General features: G+C 36.7%; 1 protein-coding gene across 1 annotated transcript in view; it reads right to left on the bottom strand.

Moving 5' to 3' along the window:
• ACVR1C (activin A receptor type 1C) overlaps positions 1-20569 on the bottom strand; it is a 78771-nt gene that overhangs the window by 48362 nt on the left and 9840 nt on the right. The window contains exon 2 of the mRNA XM_033111318.1: positions 2390-2620. Within this exon, the coding sequence (XP_032967209.1) occupies positions 2390-2620 (231 nt within the window). The remainder of the gene's footprint in view (positions 1-2389; positions 2621-20569) is intronic.

The raw sequence follows: 20569 nt of genomic DNA, 5'->3' as shown, positions 1-20569 counted from the left end.
TTACACCAAGTGTTGGCAAGAATAAGGACTAACTAGAGCTATCACACTTTTCTCCTGGGGATCTAAAATAGTATAAGCAGTTTAAAATCTATTTGGGAGATTATAATTACATATAATCCAGAAATTCCACTCTTAGGTTAGAAATATGAAAACATGCATCTAAAGACATGCACATGAATGTTCACAACAGCTTATTATTAATTAGAGTCCCAAAATGTAAACAATCTGACTGCCCAGCAATGGGCAAACGGATAAAAAAATAAATAAAAACCAATGGAAGTGTAGTCATACAATGGGATATTACCCAGAGATTCAAAAAAGGAACAAGCTACTGATACCCCCAGCATGAATAAATCTCAAAAACATGCTGAGTGAAAGAAACCAAATGCAAAATAATATCTTTCATAGGACTCCTTTTATGTGAAACTCTAGGAAAAATAAATCTAATGCACAGTGACGGAAAAATAAATTAGTCATCTAACTGCAATGAAAGTGGGGATTGAGAGATCATTTTGAGGTAATGGAAATGTGGTAGTGGTTACATGAGTGTATGTAAGTGTCAAAATCCATCAAACTGTCTACTTAAAATGTGTGTGTTTCATTATATCTAAATCATATCTCAATAAAATTGTGTTTTAAAAAGGAAAGACTGGTCCTTGACTAGACTTGAGAGTAGAATATTGTCTCCTCAGTAGTTAGGCTGAGTTTGTAGGAGTTGGGCTGGAAATGGGGAGGCCCTACATTCCAGCTGCATTAAGTACCTTTAATTTGCCCACATGCATATCAACCATTTAATTTGTCCTCCAAGCCCTTTTGTTGCAGTCAAAGTACTGTCTTGTACCTCAGAATGTGGTACGAGACTGGCAGAATGTGGTCTTGTGGATAGTTCATTATTGAGAAGACACATTCAAGGAACCACTGCCATGGACTCATGAGACTTCCCTTCCCCTCCTTAATCTTTTAGATCTTGGCCATGGGTAAGACAATCATCAAATATAGGGAGACACCCTTCACTTTAGGGTGTCTCCAGTCCACAGATAACCAGGGAAGAAAATGTAAAGAAAGTGTCGAGAATAGATGCCAGGTCACTACCAAACCAAGGAATCTATGGAATCTGAGACAGAGCGAATAATTGTTGTCCAATAAGCAAGACTGTAGGTAGCTTCGAGGGATGAAATATGCCAAGTATAACTTCTCAGGTTGCAATATATAGGTCAGAACAGTGTTTCCCAAAGAACTGGACAAGTACCAGTGGTGGCATGATTTTAAGGATTCTTGAGATGAATTGGAATAGTAAACCAAATATGATATTAAATAACATTGAACCTCATGATGATTTCTTCTCTAGTTCTCCTAGTTTTTTATTATGTGTCAAAAAGCCTCATTTTGTGCTAGTATGTATTTAACACCTCTTTCCTCTCTCTTAAAAACAAAAACACTGGAACGCAATAGCAATGTTTGTCTGTTTACATAGTTATCTTCTATTTATGGCAAGTAAACTGGTTTTTCATTTGTGGTAGTGATTCCAAGGTTCTGCATAAAATAAATGTTCTTCAGTAAAAAAGGGAAGCAACTAATTTATTTTTAAAATAGGTTAAAAATACTATAGTTGAATATTGATATGATGATATATGAATACCTGAGATTGGATAACAGTACTTTGTGTATAGATATTAACATATCAGTAAGCATTGAATTATTATGACATGAATAAATTTTGAAAAAGATTCACTAACATAATATTTTCATGCCATAAGTTAGTTTTTAATTTGAATTACTTGCCCTGTGTTTATTTCTCAAATTTTCCAATTCCAGATTACTGATAAAAAGTGAGATTAAGACTTTCAGTATCATGTAAATAGGGATAAATGCCATGATATTGGGGGAATGGTAGGAATATTTCGGACCAATAATTCCATTCTGCCTCTTTCTGCTAATGAGTGCTCTCACATGAGTGCTGGCAAAGAAGCTATGCAGAGGTAACCATAAAAAAAAAAAAAAAAAAAAAAAGATTCTGTCTCCATAAAAGTTAGGAATCTATTAGCTTTAGTTTTGCTGTATTTTTCTTTTCCCCCTTATTGCACATTTCAATATCTTTCCTTTAAAAGAATCCATAAAAATCTACATTTATTTTAGGTCCACTAATCAGTTCCAAAAATATAATTCACGGGGACAAATTTCTTCAAAATTGTAATGCTGTTGTCAATATTTTGAGTCTTGCACAATTTAAAAAAAAAAAATCAACCTCTGTTAGGCTCTAGAGAATTTTACAGAACAGTAAAACTGGTTTTCTTATTTAAAGAAACATAAAACAATGTTGGTTTCTACTGTGTTTATGATTTCCCAAGAGTAAAATTAAATTTGGAATGAACAAAGGTAAACCCCTTACCTGTTGGAAGGTGCAGTGTTATGTTGTTGCAGAAATCTGTGAAGCAGCATTCGGTTTTGGTGACATTGTTGGAACTATGACAGAAGACTTGAGCATTTAATTCTGGGAGAGAGACACAGGACTTGGTCACCTGCTCTTTTCCATTGGTTAGCATAACTGAAGCCCAACATGCTCCTTCTGTTTGGCAGGTGAAGTTTGAAGAGTCGCACAAAAGACATACACACTTCAGTCCTGCAAAGTGAAAGGTAAAAAACGCTTTAAGATACAAAAGACATCATACAAATCTGTTTCATAATACTTGAGTGTAAAATTCAATCTTAATGAAAATTGAGGGAGGGTTTAAATAAACAGCACTAGATAAACCCATGCTACTGCTGTTACTCCTTCTCAGCCGTGTGTTTTCTTAAACAGGCTTGACCAATCATCATTTACTTTGCTTGTATTTTTATGAATTTATCCAGTTGCTGTTATGTTTTGAAACGATCTTCTCATCCAATGTCTAAATCCCTCCTTCTTTACCTCAGTCAGCTCATTCCTAAATCAATAGCTTCTATGAATCGCTAGGATACAGTAACACAGCAACCAAGGGGTACTGTCTGGCATCACTTACAGAATATTAAACTGTGGTTACAACAGCTGTGTAACCAAACAATCCAGTGTATTCTGTTCATTTACTCTTTCTCCTTCTAAACTTTCAAGTGAATGTGCTAAACACAAACCTAAACATAGATATCTACAGCTCTAAAAAAATAGTGTGATTCTTTACATGTTGTATATTATGTAATATTTTAACATTATTGTTATTGTCATCGTACCTTTAAGGCATTGATGAGCCATTAAACTTCCCCCTCTTCACTAAACAATACATCTTAGAATGAAAGTTATTTGAACATAGACCATGGCCTTCAGGCAATTTTCTTTAATGAACACATCTATTCAAAAAAGCAAAACACGTCAATTGTAGAATCTCATATACCGACAGCAATAAAACTTTCAGAAATTAGGCTTTACTGAACTTAATCTGTTCCCTACATAAGTTTTCTCTACATTCCCCATTTACCATACACACACATACTCCCCACATTAACTCACACTTTCCTTGCGCAGTATGTCTGTTCTGATGTAAAATATCTGTCAGCATGAAAAGTCCAGTGGTTGTGAGCAATTTATTTAAATTTGCTTAATCATATTGTTTTTACATAGTACAATACTGAATAAGCCTTTTGCATCACTTTAATGAACTTTTTCTTAAATCACAACTGCCCACCACAATTATCTAAATGTCTAATTTTCCATACAATCACTTTTATTCAAATTAAAGTCCTTAAATTACTAATTAGTCAAATTGGAGTTGATTTTATACCTGTAAAATATTTGATACATAAATGGAAATTTTTATACTCAACTTCAAATACCAGTATAAGAGCAAATATGGATAATATTCCAATATAACTAGATAAGTAAGAAAGAACAAATTACATATCAATAGAAATTATCTCTTCTTTTGATAATTTTTTCTGACCAGCAAAATATCACCCTTTTAAACATTTTTATTCCTATGTGTTAAGAGAAATTCAATCGTAAAATAAAATGCTATTTTGTTATCAACATTGGACCAAGCATAATAACTCACTCTTTTATTTATTCCAATGGTGATCAATATAAATAAATATTTTTTGATGTTGATATTTATGTACTAGACTGGCATCTTATAATCTAGATTGATTGGGACCCACTAGAACTAGATATATAAAATCTAGATACTGTGAATTTTAAGTCACTTTCCTTGCAAAAAAAGACAACTCATATAATAAGAATCCATCCACCCAGGTGTCTTCTAAAAGTGAAATCTCTCTCTCCAGCATCTTCCAATTACAACCTGACAAAGGACTTCAAATCATGGTTATACCAGCTTTGTAATGTTGGGTATTACTTGGTCCCTCTATGCCTCCATTTCCTCATATGAAAGATAAGAAGAATAGACCTCCTCATAATGTTGTTGTAAAGAATAAATTAGTTAGTATACGCATGTGTAAAGTCCTTGGAACAATGCCTGGTATTTAGGAAGTACTATGTAAATATTCGTGACTGTGTCTTCACCTACTGGAGGAGATCAAGCTAGTTAACCACGCAAATAATCGAAATATATTTGTAATATGTAAAGGAATGGCTGAATGAACTAGACCATTTAAAAGGCATAACAAGAAATACATTTCTTTCTGCTCCGCCAAGGAAGTTCAATGTTCTCAAAACCATTATTTTAATGGTTCACGCTAAAACCTAGACAGTCACACAGCAGAGTGGTGTCTGGTGATAGTCAGGTAAAGTTCAGGAGAAGATGAAAGTCTCAGTCCTAGCTCAGTCACTCACTTGCTGATTGACTGTAGAGAAGATATTTAACCTTACAGGGTCTCAGTGCCTTCCTCTGAAAATGGGAAATAAACTGAGAGATGGGTAGTGGACCCGGAAATCTTGAAGTCTCATATGGTGCCAACATTTTATGACTCTATGAATTTATAATTTATGGATTTGCACAATTTAAAAATATGGAAAATTCTTTGACATCAAGAAACTGACTCCACTATGGTTATTCTTCAATCTCATATTTTAACGGGCTGAAGTAATGAAGGCTAATTCTCCTGACACACAATCTCAAACCATGTGTTATTAGAATCTCCTTGAATTTTCAGAATCTCATCAAAATCTCCTTGAATTTTCTATTTCCAAAAGAAGTCTAGCCTAGAAACCAAAGCAACTAAGAAATATGGACCCACTCAGTAAAGACAACTATAAAGTACTCAACAACTAAACACATGTTAGTCTCTTGTGTGTTTATCATTGTGTATAATTCCCAGTGCCACTGTGGGAGTTACTTGTCTACATTTTATTGATAATGAAATAAGGCTCAAAAATATCAAGTGACTGAATTAACGTGGTCATAAGTCTACTCAAGCAATGTTGTTTCTATCCTACCAAAACTGATTTTTTTAAAAAAAAAGGGGGACCAGAAACCATTCTCCCACTTTCCAGTTTCTAACAACTGTGAACAAAATATAATTATAAGACAGCAGGAAGATATTAATAGTTAAGTAACAACTGAGATTTTTATCTGTATTGTCCTAATTACCCTTTAAAATAGCTGATATTTTTTAAACAGATTCTACCTGCCTATTTTTTGAGGAGACAGGTGGTCCAAGTAAAGTCAGTAGCTTGTGCCTTGTATCAATAATAATCAATCATAAATAATCTGACCGTTCAGGTTGTCTGAGTTTTGTATGAAGTGCAAGCTTCTAAGTCCCTAACCTGATACGTTCTCTCTGCTAGGGCTTTATAAAAACGATTACATAATAGTTCTCATCAAGGAATCATATGAATACTCACTGACTGTTTAACAGGCTATAAAAATTTCTTTCACTTCAAAGTAAAGGGTATCAAACAGAAGGACAATATAGATCTAGGCAATATAGTTAAGATATAGTAAATGACACTTTACTTTAAATGTTGCACAATGGAAAACAGTGAGAAAATTGAGAATTTGTTGATGATAATGGCTTCAAACATCTGCTAAGTGTTCTCATTTATTCCAGGTCAATTGGCAGCACTATAGCACTAACAGGAAACAAAGAGCAAACTAAAAGAGCCTAAGATGTAGCTCTCTAACATCCAGCACATTTAGTCTTCCATTTTCTCATTTCCCTCCAATCCACTATATGGCCACATTTGATATATAATTAAACTATATTTATGTCAACCATCCTCAACATAAACCCTGGTGCTGCCAATTAAAACATAAGTTGCCATTAGTGATTAGACTTATGCTTTCATATTTTGTTTCTTTAAGAACTGCTGTTCAATGAGTCAATTACACTAGACTACTCCATGACAGGATAAATCTGGTTGTTAGCAGACAGTAGTCCAGCCTTATGTTTCTTTATTTTATACTTTCCCATTATACTGTACTTGAGTCATATGGAAAGAGATAGCAAATGAAGTTGAAGAAGGAGGTAATTACCCGTAATAAGGAGGTCTATTAGATTTTTCCCCACAAGGAAGATTGCGCTTTCCCTGTGTCTCCTCCCACCCCTTTAATTATCTCCTTTCCCCCATTTTGCCAATTAGTCTCTAAAAGCCAAGACATCTGTTACCCACAAGACATCTGTTACCCACATGAAACCAAAGGATGTGCACATTCCTAATCAACCAGAAAATAAATTTTCATCCATATTTACATGTGATAGCAAGCACACCCTGGTTCCAGAAATGTGAAAATTATCGGACTACAAAAAAAAAGAACCAAATTTATCAATTTGTATTTACATGCTATTTTTATTAAAAAGTCAAATATTTGCTTGGGAAATACTAATTATTTTGCATTAGGTATGATTTTTCAATAAGTTGGTTATATATTTCCCAGGTTTCCTATATTTTGGGTCTATATGATAAAATATCGATGGACCAGTGTGTTACATAAATTTCTGACACATGTGCTTTCCTTTTTTCCAGACATTAGTTGATTCTATTTCCCTAATTTTAGAGCAGGCTATTAAACACAAAATTGTTTTTTAATTTCAGAAAACTCTTAAATTTGACCTACTGAATATGTAATCTTTTCATCATTTGTAGGGTTCTGAGTTAACAATAGGAACAATTCAAACTCATCAGTGTGCTGAACATGAAAAGTATGGCAAGAGGAAAGAAGCCAGGACACTAATACTAGTATACGTGAGACAAAGCCAGACAGGTGCAAAGGAAATCAGTAAAGATCTGTTTTCCTTTTCTATTCCTTTTCAAACTTTATTTTCTTGTCATGTGGTTATTCAAAAGCATTTTCCTTTCTTAACAGTAAGGAAAAACAGAATAGAGGGAGAAACCAGCATTATAAAATATGGGCAATATAAATGCAAACTTTTCGGCCAAATGAACTTTCAATAGAGATTCAACTTTTATAAATCCTATTTATTTGGCTGTACCCAAGGAAATTCAGAACTTCTAAAATATGGGAAGATACCCAGCATAAAGGAAAATCATCCCTTTGTGCAAAGCAGCAATTAGTTTCCCTGTTCAAGAGGACCTTACCCTTCTGGCTGAGAAGTGATGGAACCACCCTCACTGGAGGGATTCTGTCCAGAACAGCTTTCACTTCCAGCTGCAGGGCTCAATTTAGTAAGAGTCCAGAATATTTTGAATTATAGTACTAGCCATTCTGAAGGTCCTCCGTCCAAAAGCAGAATTAAATAAAACCTGAGGTTTCAGCCCACCACCTCTACCATAAATCACCTAACTTCAGACAAATGTCTCAACCTCCCCAGATCTTAAATTCTTCACCTGAAATATCATAAGATCAGAAAGTAGATTAGAAGATTTCTAAAGACCCTTCCAATTTTATAGCCCTCGGCTGCTCTGAGCTCACATCCCAATTCTCAATACAAGTAACTTTAGGGTTATCTTATCTATGATACCATAGATAAAAAGAGAGAGCTGGTGTTAGAAATAGGAGCACTCAAAGAAGGTCAGGTTTGTATCCCAAATTCATTCACTGATATTTCAGTGGGTGAGAGGATGCTACTGGTTTATAATCCAACGAAACTTCTTCAGTTGACATTAAAGATGATTTATCTTGTCCTGTATCATATGGGAATTTAATATTGTTTCCAATATCAGCACAATATGGGAAAAATTGAAGGAAAGTTCACAGCATTTCTTAGTTGGGCTAGACATCCAGACTTGCCTAATCCCTCAGTCACAGTGTATAAACAATCACAACTTTAGACTTTGACTGTAGCCATGTAAGGTAGAAAACGACCCCATGCAGGGTCTCCCACCTCAAAGCATCATGTCAAAGAACACCGTGTCTCTAAACATAGGACACATTTCTTCTGCTGCCCTTGCATGAAATTCTTACTGAATTTGAGAAGTTATTTTCTTATGTTGGCCCCTGAAGTAGTGCCTCATCAAACTGTTCCCTCAATCCTGAGGTATTTCATTGTCTTTTATTTAGGAAAAGAGTGATACTCAATGGATCCCACTTACATTAGAATAAAACAAAATCCACAATCATTATTATATCCTAATAGGCTAGCAGGTCTGGGTTCTTCCCACTTCTTGAACCTCATTTCTTATAACTGAATGCCCCAGACACACTGGTCTCCTTTTAATACCTCTAAATAACAAGCTCTTTCCCAGCTCACAGCCCTTGATGTGGTTATTCTCTTTGCCCATCATGCTCTTCTTTTCTATTAGGTTGGTGCAAAAGTAATTGCGGTTTCTGCAATTTATAAACCGCCATTACTTTTGCACCAACCTAATATCTAATTCCGCAGGTCTCAGCTCGAATGTCACCAACACAGACACTGGATTGTGGAGGCTGACAATTCCAAAGTCTGAAGTTTAGGCCAGTAGGCTGGAGACCCAGGGAAGAGCTGATGTTGCAGCTCAAGTCTGAAGACAGTGTAGAGGCAGAATTCCCTCTTCTTCAAGGGAGCTCAGTTTGTTTTCCTCTTAAGGCCTTCAACTGATTTGATGAGACCCCCTGCGCCCCCCGCCATTATGAAGCATAATCTGCCTTACTCAAAGACTACTGACTTAAATGTTAATCTCATACTAAAAAAAAAGTTCACAGCAACATCCAGATTGGCGTTTGACCAAATATCTGGCTACTATGGCCAAGTCAACACATAAAATTAACCATTACAAGTATTTACTACATGTCAAACACTACGGTAAGAGTTAAGAAAGGGAGGTAGGGAGGAAAGCCAAAAGAGCGTTCCCTAAAGGTGTAGAATTAAAGGATTTACGATAGTGTGACAAACCAAGTCAGGGATGTGTGCACATGGTGCATCAGGACGCAGAGACTGAGCACTGGTTAATCCAGCTGGGGTTGAGGGCAAGGGTAGGTAGGGAAGGCATCTTCGAGGTGAATCTTGAGGAGCACAATTGTTCTTCGCCATCCCCAGACCCGTCCCCTCCCCCATTCATTGTACCAGCCTCACCTCACCCTCTCAGCAGGCCTCAAAGACCATCCAGTCAGTCCCCACCAGCCTGGGGAAACCACAGCAGTCCTCACCCATCTGACAGTGGAGAAATACCTCCTTTGGTGAAGCTGAAATGTATGGGCACTAACCTGCTCCCAATTTGCAAATGGGTTCTGGTCACATCCATTCCCCAGATGGAATTCCATTCCATGTCCCCACAGGAATCTCCATATCCAGGGCACTGCCCTGGCAGGGCCCCTGGACTCTGCGGCTGGCTGGGAAGTTTCAGCCACCTTCCCTGGAGTTGCAGGCTGGGACTGAGAGCCCTCGCCTTATGCAGGGCCCAGGGGCTTCAACCTCTTCTTCGTCTGATCAGGTTGTAGGCCCTCCCTGGGGTCCTTGGGACCCCCAGGCTTTCAGCAGCATATTGGCATGAGTGAATTCCATCCACCATCAGCTCCTGGCTGACTTCGCACCCTGTCCGCCCAAAAGAGACTTACTCCTTGGACGCTTTCCAGTTGCACCCAGGTACCATCTAGCCACAACAGAGAGAGGGCTAGGCTATTTTTCACAAAATGACCTCAACTCTAGAGGAGTATTTCTCAAACATTTTTAAAACCCATGTCTCCTTAAAATAAACATTAAAATTTCATACCCTTAGTGTTCTTTTATTTGAGATTTTGAAATAAAATGTATAGCTTGTCTAGAAACAAATCAACCCAGTGGTGACTTGAATGTGCTTTGTCATTGGAAAAGAGGCACTCTGCTCTCCAATCCCTTTGAATATCACAGCTCTAGCCTGGGGGAATGGCTTTGAAAGCCACTGCCTGATAGATCAGAATTTATTAACAGGAATCTCTTGCTTGATCCGAAAGATTCCAACTGTCCTAATACAGTTAATGAAGTCTTTCCAAATTATAAGAAAAACTAAGCCCTTAATACTTATTACAGTTTGCCTATGAATTTAGGTCCTATTGGTCATATAGCTGTTATGTTGATCCACACATGCAATCATACCTGATAGCAGTGGTTACCAGATCTGCGGATTTCACCCACCAGCTCAATTTCAAAAACAATTTTGGAACTCAACCAGAATGTTTGCTTTCTCTAGGAAGAACATTGAAGAGAAAAAAATAAATAAAAAGCGCTTTCTATTGCCATCACTTCAAAAAAAAAAAAAGAGGTGGGGAGGTCATTATAATATCCAAGTGAGGAAGAGCATAGATCTCAGAAGTGAGGACTGATTTTTTACCAAGATCAAGGTTATATTTTTTAAATTTCATATGTAGAAAAACAATTGCATTTTATAATGTTACGTTGATTTTGTCTTTATATGACACAAATTGTTAATCTGGGGGCTGCGTGTGCATCAAAAAGTGGAACTTGAGTGTTCAACCGGTGCCTGTGCTTTGTTTTGTTCACAATCAATGGCCACAATCCACATAGAAATGCTCTCTAAAATGAAAAAGGCAATCTTCCATTGTGCTGTTTTTACTCAATATGGAATATTCTGGAAAACTGAAAAAAGCCAAATAATAATAGTCATCCACTCCAAGCTATCAAGAATGCTAACAGTGGCAGATCGGGTATCTGGCTACCAAGGGACTTCCTTGCTTAGGGAATGGGCTGCTGGGCCTTCTGGGCTCAACTCAATGAGCTCACACTAGGCAAACATTCACCTGCCAGAAATTCACTCTGTAATGCCTCCACCAGTACTGGGGCACAGAGCTTAACACTGTATTTGATCAACCTGCACATTTAGGTGTATTATTACAGGACTTCGAGGATGAGATACAACTTTTAGATTACTATAGGCCTGAGTACAACGTATTGTTTGTCAAACCTATGATTTACTTGATTAATTCTTGATCAGGATCCTACCATATTATTTTAATATTGTTTCCATGGGAAAAAATAATCAATTATAACCAACTTCTGGAGGACACAATTTCCAGAAACATCATGTAGCGATAAGCAGAGATTGCTACTCTGTTGTGTGGAGAAATGAATCTGAGTGAAGAAAAGAAATGTATAGTTCTGATCCAGTCTAGTGCATTTAAGGTCCACGTTCAGAGACCTGGGGTTCTAAGCCTAGTTCTATGAATGTGACCTTTGAGGCTTCTGTGTCCTCAATTGCTCTGCCCAAGAAAGAATTTAAAGGTGATCTTTAACTATTCTAAAGTTCTGTGACCCTAAAGAGATGAATGCACCAATAACCACCATGCAGTAATAGAAAGAGCAAGCTGAGGAATTACATACCCAGAGAACAAAGAAGTTGCTATCTAGAGTCAAAGTTCACAACGAAAACTGTTCAGGACAATACTGTATCAGTCTGATACAGACTGAGTGAATAATCTGAGTTCATGCTTTGCAGGTCCATGAAATCATAGAAGCCTAATTTTATATTTTTAATCACCATCAAGTAGAGAAGAGAAACCAAATGCGAGAGGATCACAAAGAATTTGGTAATAAAAGGAGAGCAGCAGCATGTGACATAATCTATTTCAGAAAGAAGGAAAAAATTACAAAAAAAAACTTAATGGAAAAATATAAGGTTTTAAAAGCTAAGGAAACTCAGACTTGTTTAAAGGAGGCAATTAAAAATAATCGGTAAAGGAAAAAGTAAATAATCAATAATTAATTGTTGAACAACCAAGCTAAGAATATATGCAGATAGAAAGAGACAAAACTGTCTCAAGTTTAGAATGAAAGTAGCAAAGAAAATTGAAAAGTTAAAATCCTCAAGAGTTCTCAGGGGCTCACTTGTCAGAAATTTCTATCACAATCCACAGCTATTCATTTATATGATAAGATATGGTGAGGAATAGATAATTATTAATCTAGAAATAAAAAAGGAAACTATACAAAGTAAGGAACTGATCTAACTAAAAATAGATTAGCAAGTGAAGAGTTGAAAGGCAAAAAGGAGGGCAAGTGATATAGGGTAAGTTTTTAAGGTTGATTCCAACTGGGCCTCTTTCCAACACTGACCCCAAGACTCAAAGGTTCAGCTTAGATACTCTGAAGAACTCGCACTGTGCAAACATAAAAAAGGGCAGCATCATCTGCTCCTCTGTTCAAAGAAGATGAGTGGGAGTGGGAGCTGAAAAGCAGGAGAGAAATTGTTGAAATCCATATTATTAAAAATATATATAATTCTCAGACTTCCAGGATTATCATAGCTGCTTTAGAAGGTGGGTTACATGGCTTTTCCTGGAATTATATTTTCCTTTTGTTTATAAAAACATTATTGAACAAAATAACAGTGAAGAAATATAAAAAGAAATTGGAGAAGTCTGAAAGAATTCATATTAGCCAGAACAAAAGACAAGTCTAAGGTAGGTTATCCTGTCTGAGTTTTGCTACTTGTCTTGTGATAAGCCAGTATAAGACAATACAGAACACAAAACAATAGCAAAGAGACAAACAACAACCTTATCTTTGTAGCTCTTTTCACTGAGTTTAACATTGTTGGAATTCAGCGAGGTGTGATGCAAAGATTCTGTGCTTTGGACGACTCCACATCTGTAGTTGAAACCCTGAGCTCTGCAAATCAGTTGCATGGCCTGGAAAGTGACTCCACCTCCCTCAATGTGACTACACACTGGTGAAGAACAGATAATAATTCCCATTTCACAGAGTTTTTATGTGATTAAAAGATATTCTTAAAAAATCTTTTGACACACAGCAGACATTAAAAAAATTAAAACTTGGGGCCGGCCCGGTGGCTCAGGCGGTTAGAGCTCCGTGCTCCTGACTCCAAAGGCTGCCAGTTCGATTCCCACATGGGCCAGTGGGCTCTCAACCACAAGGTTGTCAGTTGAATTGCTCAAGTCCTGCAAGGGATGGTGGGCTCCGCCCCCTGCAACTAAGATTGAACAGGTATCTTGAGCTGAGCTGCTATTGAGCTCCCAGATGGCTCAGTTGGTTGGAGCACGTCGCAAGGGATGGTGGGCTGCGCCCACTGCAACTAGCAACAGCAACTGGACCTGGAGCTGAGCTGCGCCCTCCACAACTAAGATTGAAAGGACAACAACTTGACTTGGAAAAAAAAAGTCCTGGAGTTTACACACTGTTCCCTAATAAAGTCCTGTTCCCCTTCCCCAATAAAATCTTTGAAAAAAATTAAAAAATTAAAAATTAAAACTTAAGCTCCTGCTATTATAAGTCATGAGCTGCTGAGAGCTCAACATTCAAGGCCTAAACCACACTCCTTAAAAATAATTTTTTTCCGTGTTTCTGACAATCCTTTCGGGCTTTAATGAACCTTTTCTTTCGTAGTGACACTGCCACACTAAGGTGATAAAATCAGGAGCTCCAAACACAAAACAGACATTTTTGTTAAAAAAAAAAAAAAAATTTAGAAAACACAAATAAAACTTCAGCATCTGAGCATGATCAAAGAGAAGGAATATCTAGAATATGAGCTCTCCCAATGGTTACTACACTAATTCTTTTCATTTCTCAATCATTTCTTGAGTTTGACAAATATCTGTCAATAAAAAAATGGACAAAGTAGATGAACAAAAAGAAAACTAAAAAAGGATTTATCTCACTAATACTAAATGGAAAGTTAATACAATTTTCATTTGCCAAATTGGAAATTATTTTGTAAATTATAGCACCCAGAAATGGCAAGAAGGGAGCAATTAAATTTCTACTTTACAACATGACATATTTGTCTCAAGGGTCCTAAAAAATGTATGATCTTTGAGTTGTATTTCCACTTCCTATATATGAAACAATCAAAAAACAAAATTTTACTTAAAATTCCCACTGCACTTAAAATTCCCACTGCAGAGGTATTATTCACAAAAGTAAAAAGTGGAAATAACTTAAAAGTCTCCAAATCAACACATTTAAATAAATTTTGATAATACGTAAAATGGCATAATATTCTGCTTTTAATATTTAGTAAGAGTGGATATTTCTCATTATGAATATGAAATAAAAAGTAGAATCATAAAACATACAGGATATAATCTTAATTTACATAATATACATAGAAATAAAAACTAGAAGAAGAAACATTAAAATATTAACAGCAGTTATCTCTGAGGTTATCGAACTAAAGATGATTTTTATAATTTTCAATATTTCCCCCTAATTTCCCATAATGAACACATGAAAATAATCAGAAACTAACACTAACATTATTTTGTTAAAGTCACTTCTTGCTCTTTCAAAGTATTTAGTTAACAGGTTGTCATTGAGAATATCACAGGGATATGTTCAGTCAACTCTTCTGCATAGACCTTTAACATAATACTGATAGTGGAGTCTGGTGAACACCCACATGCTGGCTGCCATGTTATCCCACAACTTACAGCAACTCTACTTTCAGGAACAAAAACTGGAATTCATAGTCTAAAAACAGGCTAGTATATTTGAACATAGGGCTGTCCCTGAAAATTCAGACACACGAGTATCACATAATGACTCCCACTCTACACTGGAAACAGCTGATCTCTGGGACATAAACCAACAGACTAGCTTAGCCTGATGATCTTTCTGTAACTTTTCATCTCATCTTTTAATTTGTCTTGGAAGAGAGTCAAAACCCGCAGAGTGACTTTCCCTGACTGTGTAGAAGACAATCAAGAAAACGCTGACTGCCCATTGTGTGCATTTCACTATACTGAAGAAGGGGGTACCTCTAATATGACTCAGCAAAATGAGGTTGGTTAATGCATTAATGAGGCTGTGTATAGACTGCAGACGTAAGCACAATTCTCCATAAGCAAGCTTAATGCTATAGTAAACCAACTAAAAGAGCCCAAACAGCCCATAAGTGCTCCACTTGTAGGTGATAAATGACCTTTCAAGTTGAACCAAATGCTTTCACCTAAAAGAGCAGGTGAGTCATGTTGCATTTACAAAGGGCTTTATCTATGTGTGGATAATGTTCCTCAGCTGTAATTTAGTTTGCTAAGAGAAGAAATTACTACTCCATGTTAATGAACCTAACAGAGCTAGCTTATCATATTTTGATTGAATGTCTATCTACTTTATGCCATTTCACAGACTGGAGATAATACATACAAGCCACATTTTAACATATACAGAAATTCCTTACTTACATAGAAGTTATATAACAAAGGTAAATCAATTATTTGTAAGATTAAAATATTTTTATTTGTTTAATCAACGTTATAAATGCACACAGTAAGAAAAAAATAGTATAGGAAGAATGAAAATGAAAAGCATCTGTCTAGTGATGCACACCTACCTAAGTCTCACTTCCCAGCAGCACCCACTTTTAACTGTTTTTTTTCATTGTTCTTTAAGACATTCTGTTAGTACATTAACTCTAAAAATATACTGCTATTCTTTTTTTTTTTAATTTTTTTTTAATTTATTGGGGTGACAATTGTTAGCAAAATTACATAGATTTCAGGTGTACAATTCTGTATCACATCATCTATAAATTACATTGTGTGTTCACCACCCGGAGTCATACACTGCTATTCTTGATTAACCAATTTGAAACATCATCTGCTGAATTCCTGATTTATAAAAGACTTCTTAGTTCACACACATGCCTTCCCATTTGGGGAGGAGTGTTAAGTTTATTGAGATGTAATTTACATATGGTAACATTCGTCCTTTTTAGGTAGACAGTCTTACGAGATTTGATAAGTGCAGTTCAATCACTCTTCCTCCCAAATTTCCTCCTACACCCTTTTAGACAACCCCTACCTCTACCACAGCCCACCGCAAGCAATGTTTTCTGTTCCTACCCATTTGCCTTCTCTAGAATGATAAATGAGTGCAGCCTGTTGATTCTGGCCTCAGTCATTTGCCTGAAGACATCTGAGATTCATTCATGTTGTTGTATACATCGATAGTTCATTGAACGAATGTACAACAGTTTATTGGTCCGTTCACTAGTTAAAAGATTATTTTTCCTCCAGTTTTTGCTGATTAGGAATAAGCTAGTAATATATATTAATATACAAATTTTTATGTAAGTTTTATATCTCTTTGCTAAATATCCAGGAGTGAGATTACTGTTTTATAGAAAGTACATGTTTAACTTTATATAAAATTACTCAAGTGTTTTCCAAAGTGACTGTACCATTTTAAATGTCACCAGTAATGTATGAGAGTTCCAGTTACTCAGCATTCCTGCCATCCCTTGGTATTGTCATCTTTGTTTGTTGTCTTGGGTTTTTATTTTTCTTCTTTTTTTTATCCAAATAGGTATTCAGTGGCATGTAACTGTGGTTTTAATAAGCATTTCCTCAATGACTAATAACACTGAGCATTTCTGTTCTGATTTTTTTCCATTCAAATACCTTCTTTTTATCTGTTCAAAACTTTTGCTAACTTCTTATTGGGTTCTTTGTTTCCTTATAATTGAGTTCTGAGACTTCATTGTATGTTCTGATTCAAATGCTTTATCAAGTTTGTGTCCTGCATATATTATCTCCCAGCAAAAAGTTTGTCCTGTCTTTTCATTCACTTAACAGCATTTTTCAAGTAATTAGGAGATTTTAATTTTGATGAATTCCAATTCATAAATATTTTCTTTTATGGATTGTCTTTCGGTGCTGTCATCTAAGAAATGTCTAACCCAAGATCAAAAACATTTTTCTTCTAAGTTTTTTAATAATTGTTTTTATTCTTCAGTTACAGTTGGCATGCAATATTATATTAGATCTGGGTGAACAACATAGTAATTAGACATGTATATAATTTACAAAGTGATTGCCCCGATAAATGTAGTACCCGTCTGACACCAAACATGATTATTACAATATTACTGACTATCTTCCTCATGCTGTACTTTACATCCCCATGACTATTTTGTAACTATCAATTGCTACTTCTTAATCCCTTCTCCTTTTTTCACCCATGCCCCCAAATCCCCTATCTGGCCACCATCAAAATGCTCTCTGTATCTAAGAATTTATTTCTGTTATGTTTGTTCATTTGTTTTGTAGATTCCTCATATAAGTGAAATCATATGGTATGTCTTTATCTGTCTGACTTATTTCACTTGCCATAATACCCTCTAGGGTCCATCTATTTTGTTGCAGATGGCCAGATTCCTTTTTATGACTAATATTCCATTGTATATGTGAACCACCTCTTCTTTATCCATTCATATATTGATGGACACTTAGGTTGCTTCTGTATCTGAGCTATTGTAAATAATGCTGCAATGAACATATGGATACATGTGTCTTTTCAACTTAGTGTTTTGGGTTTCTTCAGATAAATACCGGAAAGTGGAATCACTGGGTCCTTCTTTGTCTCTTGTTATAGCCTTTGTAATAAAGTCTACTTTGTCTGGTATAAGTATTGCTACCCAAGACGTTTTTTAATGTTTCCATTTTCATAAAATATTTTTTTCCATCCCTTCACTTTCAGTATTTTGATGTGAAGTGTGTCTCTTGTAGGCAGCATATGTAAGGAGTTTGTTTTCTTATCCATTCAGCCACCTTATGTCTTTTCATTGGAGCATTTAATCCATTTACATTGGAAGTAATTCTTGAGAGATATGTAGTTGTTGCCATTTTATTATTCATATTTTGATACTTTTTTCTTCTTCTTCTTAAAAAGTCCCTTAAACATTTCTTGTAAAACTGATTTGGTGGCGATGAACAACTCCTTTAGCTTTTTTCTTTTTGGGGAGGCTCTTTATCTGTCCTTTAATTCTACGTCATAGCTTTGTTGGGTACAGTAATCTTGGTTGGAGGTTCTGGCTTTTTTTTATCACTTTGAATATTTTGTACCAATTGCTTCTGGCCTGCAAAGTTTCTGTTGCCAAATCAGCTGAGAGTCTCATGGGAGCTCCCTTGTAGGTAACTAACTGCTTTTTCTTGTTGCTTTTAATATCATTCTGTCTTTAACCTTTGCCATTTTAATTGTGATGTATTTGGTATGGGCTTCTTTGGGTTCATCTTGTGTAGAACTCTCTGAGCTTTCATGGCTTCTATGTCTGTTTCTTTCACCGGGTTAGGAAAACTTTCGGTCATTATTCCTTCAAATGGGTTTTCCATTACTTGCTCTCTCTCTTCTCCTTCTGGTAATCCTATTATGTGAATGTTTGTACACATGATATTGTCCCAGAGGTCCCTTAAACTAACCACATTTTTTCGATTGTTTTCTTTTTGCTGTTCTGATTGGATGTTTTCTGTTACCTTTTCTTCTTCATCACTGATTCAATTCTCTGCTTCATCTAATCTATTGTTGATTCCCTCTAATGTATTCTTCATTTCAGTTACATATTCTTTATGTTTTCTATCTCCATTTTTATGTTTCCTATCTCTTTGTTGAAGTTCTCACTGAGATCATTGAGCATCTTTATAACCAGTGTTTTGAACTCTGCATCTGGTAGATTGCTTGCCTTCATTTTGTTTAGTTCTTTTCCTGGAGCTTTGTTCTGTTCTTTCATTTAGGACTTGTTTGTTTCCTTACTCTGGCTGCTTCCCTGTGTTTTGTTCTATGTATTAGGTAGAGCTGGTATGTCTCTCTATCTTAGTAGAATAGTTATGTAGTAGGGGGGCCCAGTGACACAGTTCCCCTGGTCAACTGCACCGGGCACTCCAGGTGTGTCCTTTACATGGGTTGTGTGTGCCCTCCTATTATAGTTGAGCCTAGATTGCTCTTGGCACATTGTTGGATGTGAACAACCCTCAGGCTGATTGGTTGTAAGGACTGGCTGTGACTACAGTGGAAAACCTGTTGTGCAGGGACTGACCCTATAGAACAGGATTCACTGTAGCAGGACTCTGGTGCTTGTGGAATGTATACCCTATGGGTGTGCCATTTGTGCAGGTGACTGAGTGGTAGTCTGGTATGATCTGAAGCTGGGCACTGGATGTGTTGGTTCTTGGGCCTCTTGGGAGGGTCTGTACTGCAGGCCAAGGTCATCCGCTGCCTGTGCCCTGCCCAGGACCACTTGATATGAGCTACAAAGTAATCTGCAGATGGTTGCCACTTGTACTGGACTTAGACGTCTCTGTAAGAGGCTAACCTGCAAACTGAGGCCAGTTTCTGCTAGTTCTGAGCTTGGGGCTGCTTATCAAGAGGTATGGGGCAAGCCAAGGCCAGGTGCTGCTTGTTTGGGGTTTGTGAACCTTTGAGAGATTTTAGGAAAGTCTGCAGCATGAGCCAAGATAGGCCATTTGTATGGAAAAGCCACTGGAAGCTGCTTGGGTTGGTCCACAAGTTGGGTGGTGCAGAATCTCAAGGAAACACCAGGGCAGGCAAGTGGCATTGGCCAGTTTGATGGAGACACAGATATGTCACATACCTGCTTGTGCAGCTTGAGTGAGGGAAGGGCTCAACAAAGGAAAAGACTTCTGTCTGGGGGAAAGTTGCCCCTCCAGCCCTCAGTCTGAAGCCAGACAATTCAGTTCATCCTGTATGTCCCTGGAAGCTTTTGAGCTGCTGCCCCAGCACTGAAGCTCAGAGTGAGTGAGTCCATCAGCAAGTAACTCAATGCATGGGCCCTTTTAGAAAAATGCCTGGGACTCCAGCAGCACTCACTCTCACTCACCTACAATCTCCCAATATTTTTCACAGCCAGAAATTATGGAAACTTCTCTTCCCAGCACTGGAACCTGAGCTGAGGAGCCTGGGGTGGGGCCAGAACCCTCCACTCCTCAGGGGGGACCTCCACAATTGAGATATCCCTCCCAATTTTTAACCACCACACGAGGGTGTGGGACCAACACATTCTGCACCTCTGCCCCTCCTATCAGGCTTGATGTGACTTCTTCTGTATATCCTTAGTTATAGGACTTCTGTTCAGCTATACTTCAGGCAATTCTCAATGGTGTTTGCTCTGTAATGTAGTTGTAATTTTGATATAGTCATGGGGGTGGCAAGCATGGCACTTACCTACTTCTTTATTTTTACCAGAAGCCTCTTGTATGGTTTTTATTAGAAGTTTTTATAGTTTTAGATCTTATTTTTACATCTATGATCCATTTTAAGTTAACAGTTATAGACATGAAAGGCATGTTTGTAGGTTCTTTTTGTTTATTTTCCTATTCCAGCATCATTTGTTGAAAACACTACCCTTTCTCTATTGAATTGCCTTTACACCTTTGTTAATAAATGGACCAATTCATCATATTCACTTTAGCAGGACTCTATTATTATATATGAGTCTATTTCTGGTGTCTCTATTCTATCCCATTAATCAATGTACCTCCATTTTTGCTAATAAAACACTGTCTTCATTACTATATAT

Source organism: Rhinolophus ferrumequinum, chromosome 8 (genome assembly GCF_004115265.2).
Source record: "Rhinolophus ferrumequinum isolate MPI-CBG mRhiFer1 chromosome 8, mRhiFer1_v1.p, whole genome shotgun sequence".
NCBI lineage: Eukaryota > Metazoa > Chordata > Mammalia > Chiroptera > Rhinolophidae > Rhinolophus > Rhinolophus ferrumequinum.
Note: the sequence above shows the minus strand (reverse complement) of the source record. Positions and strands in the feature narration are given on the sequence as shown.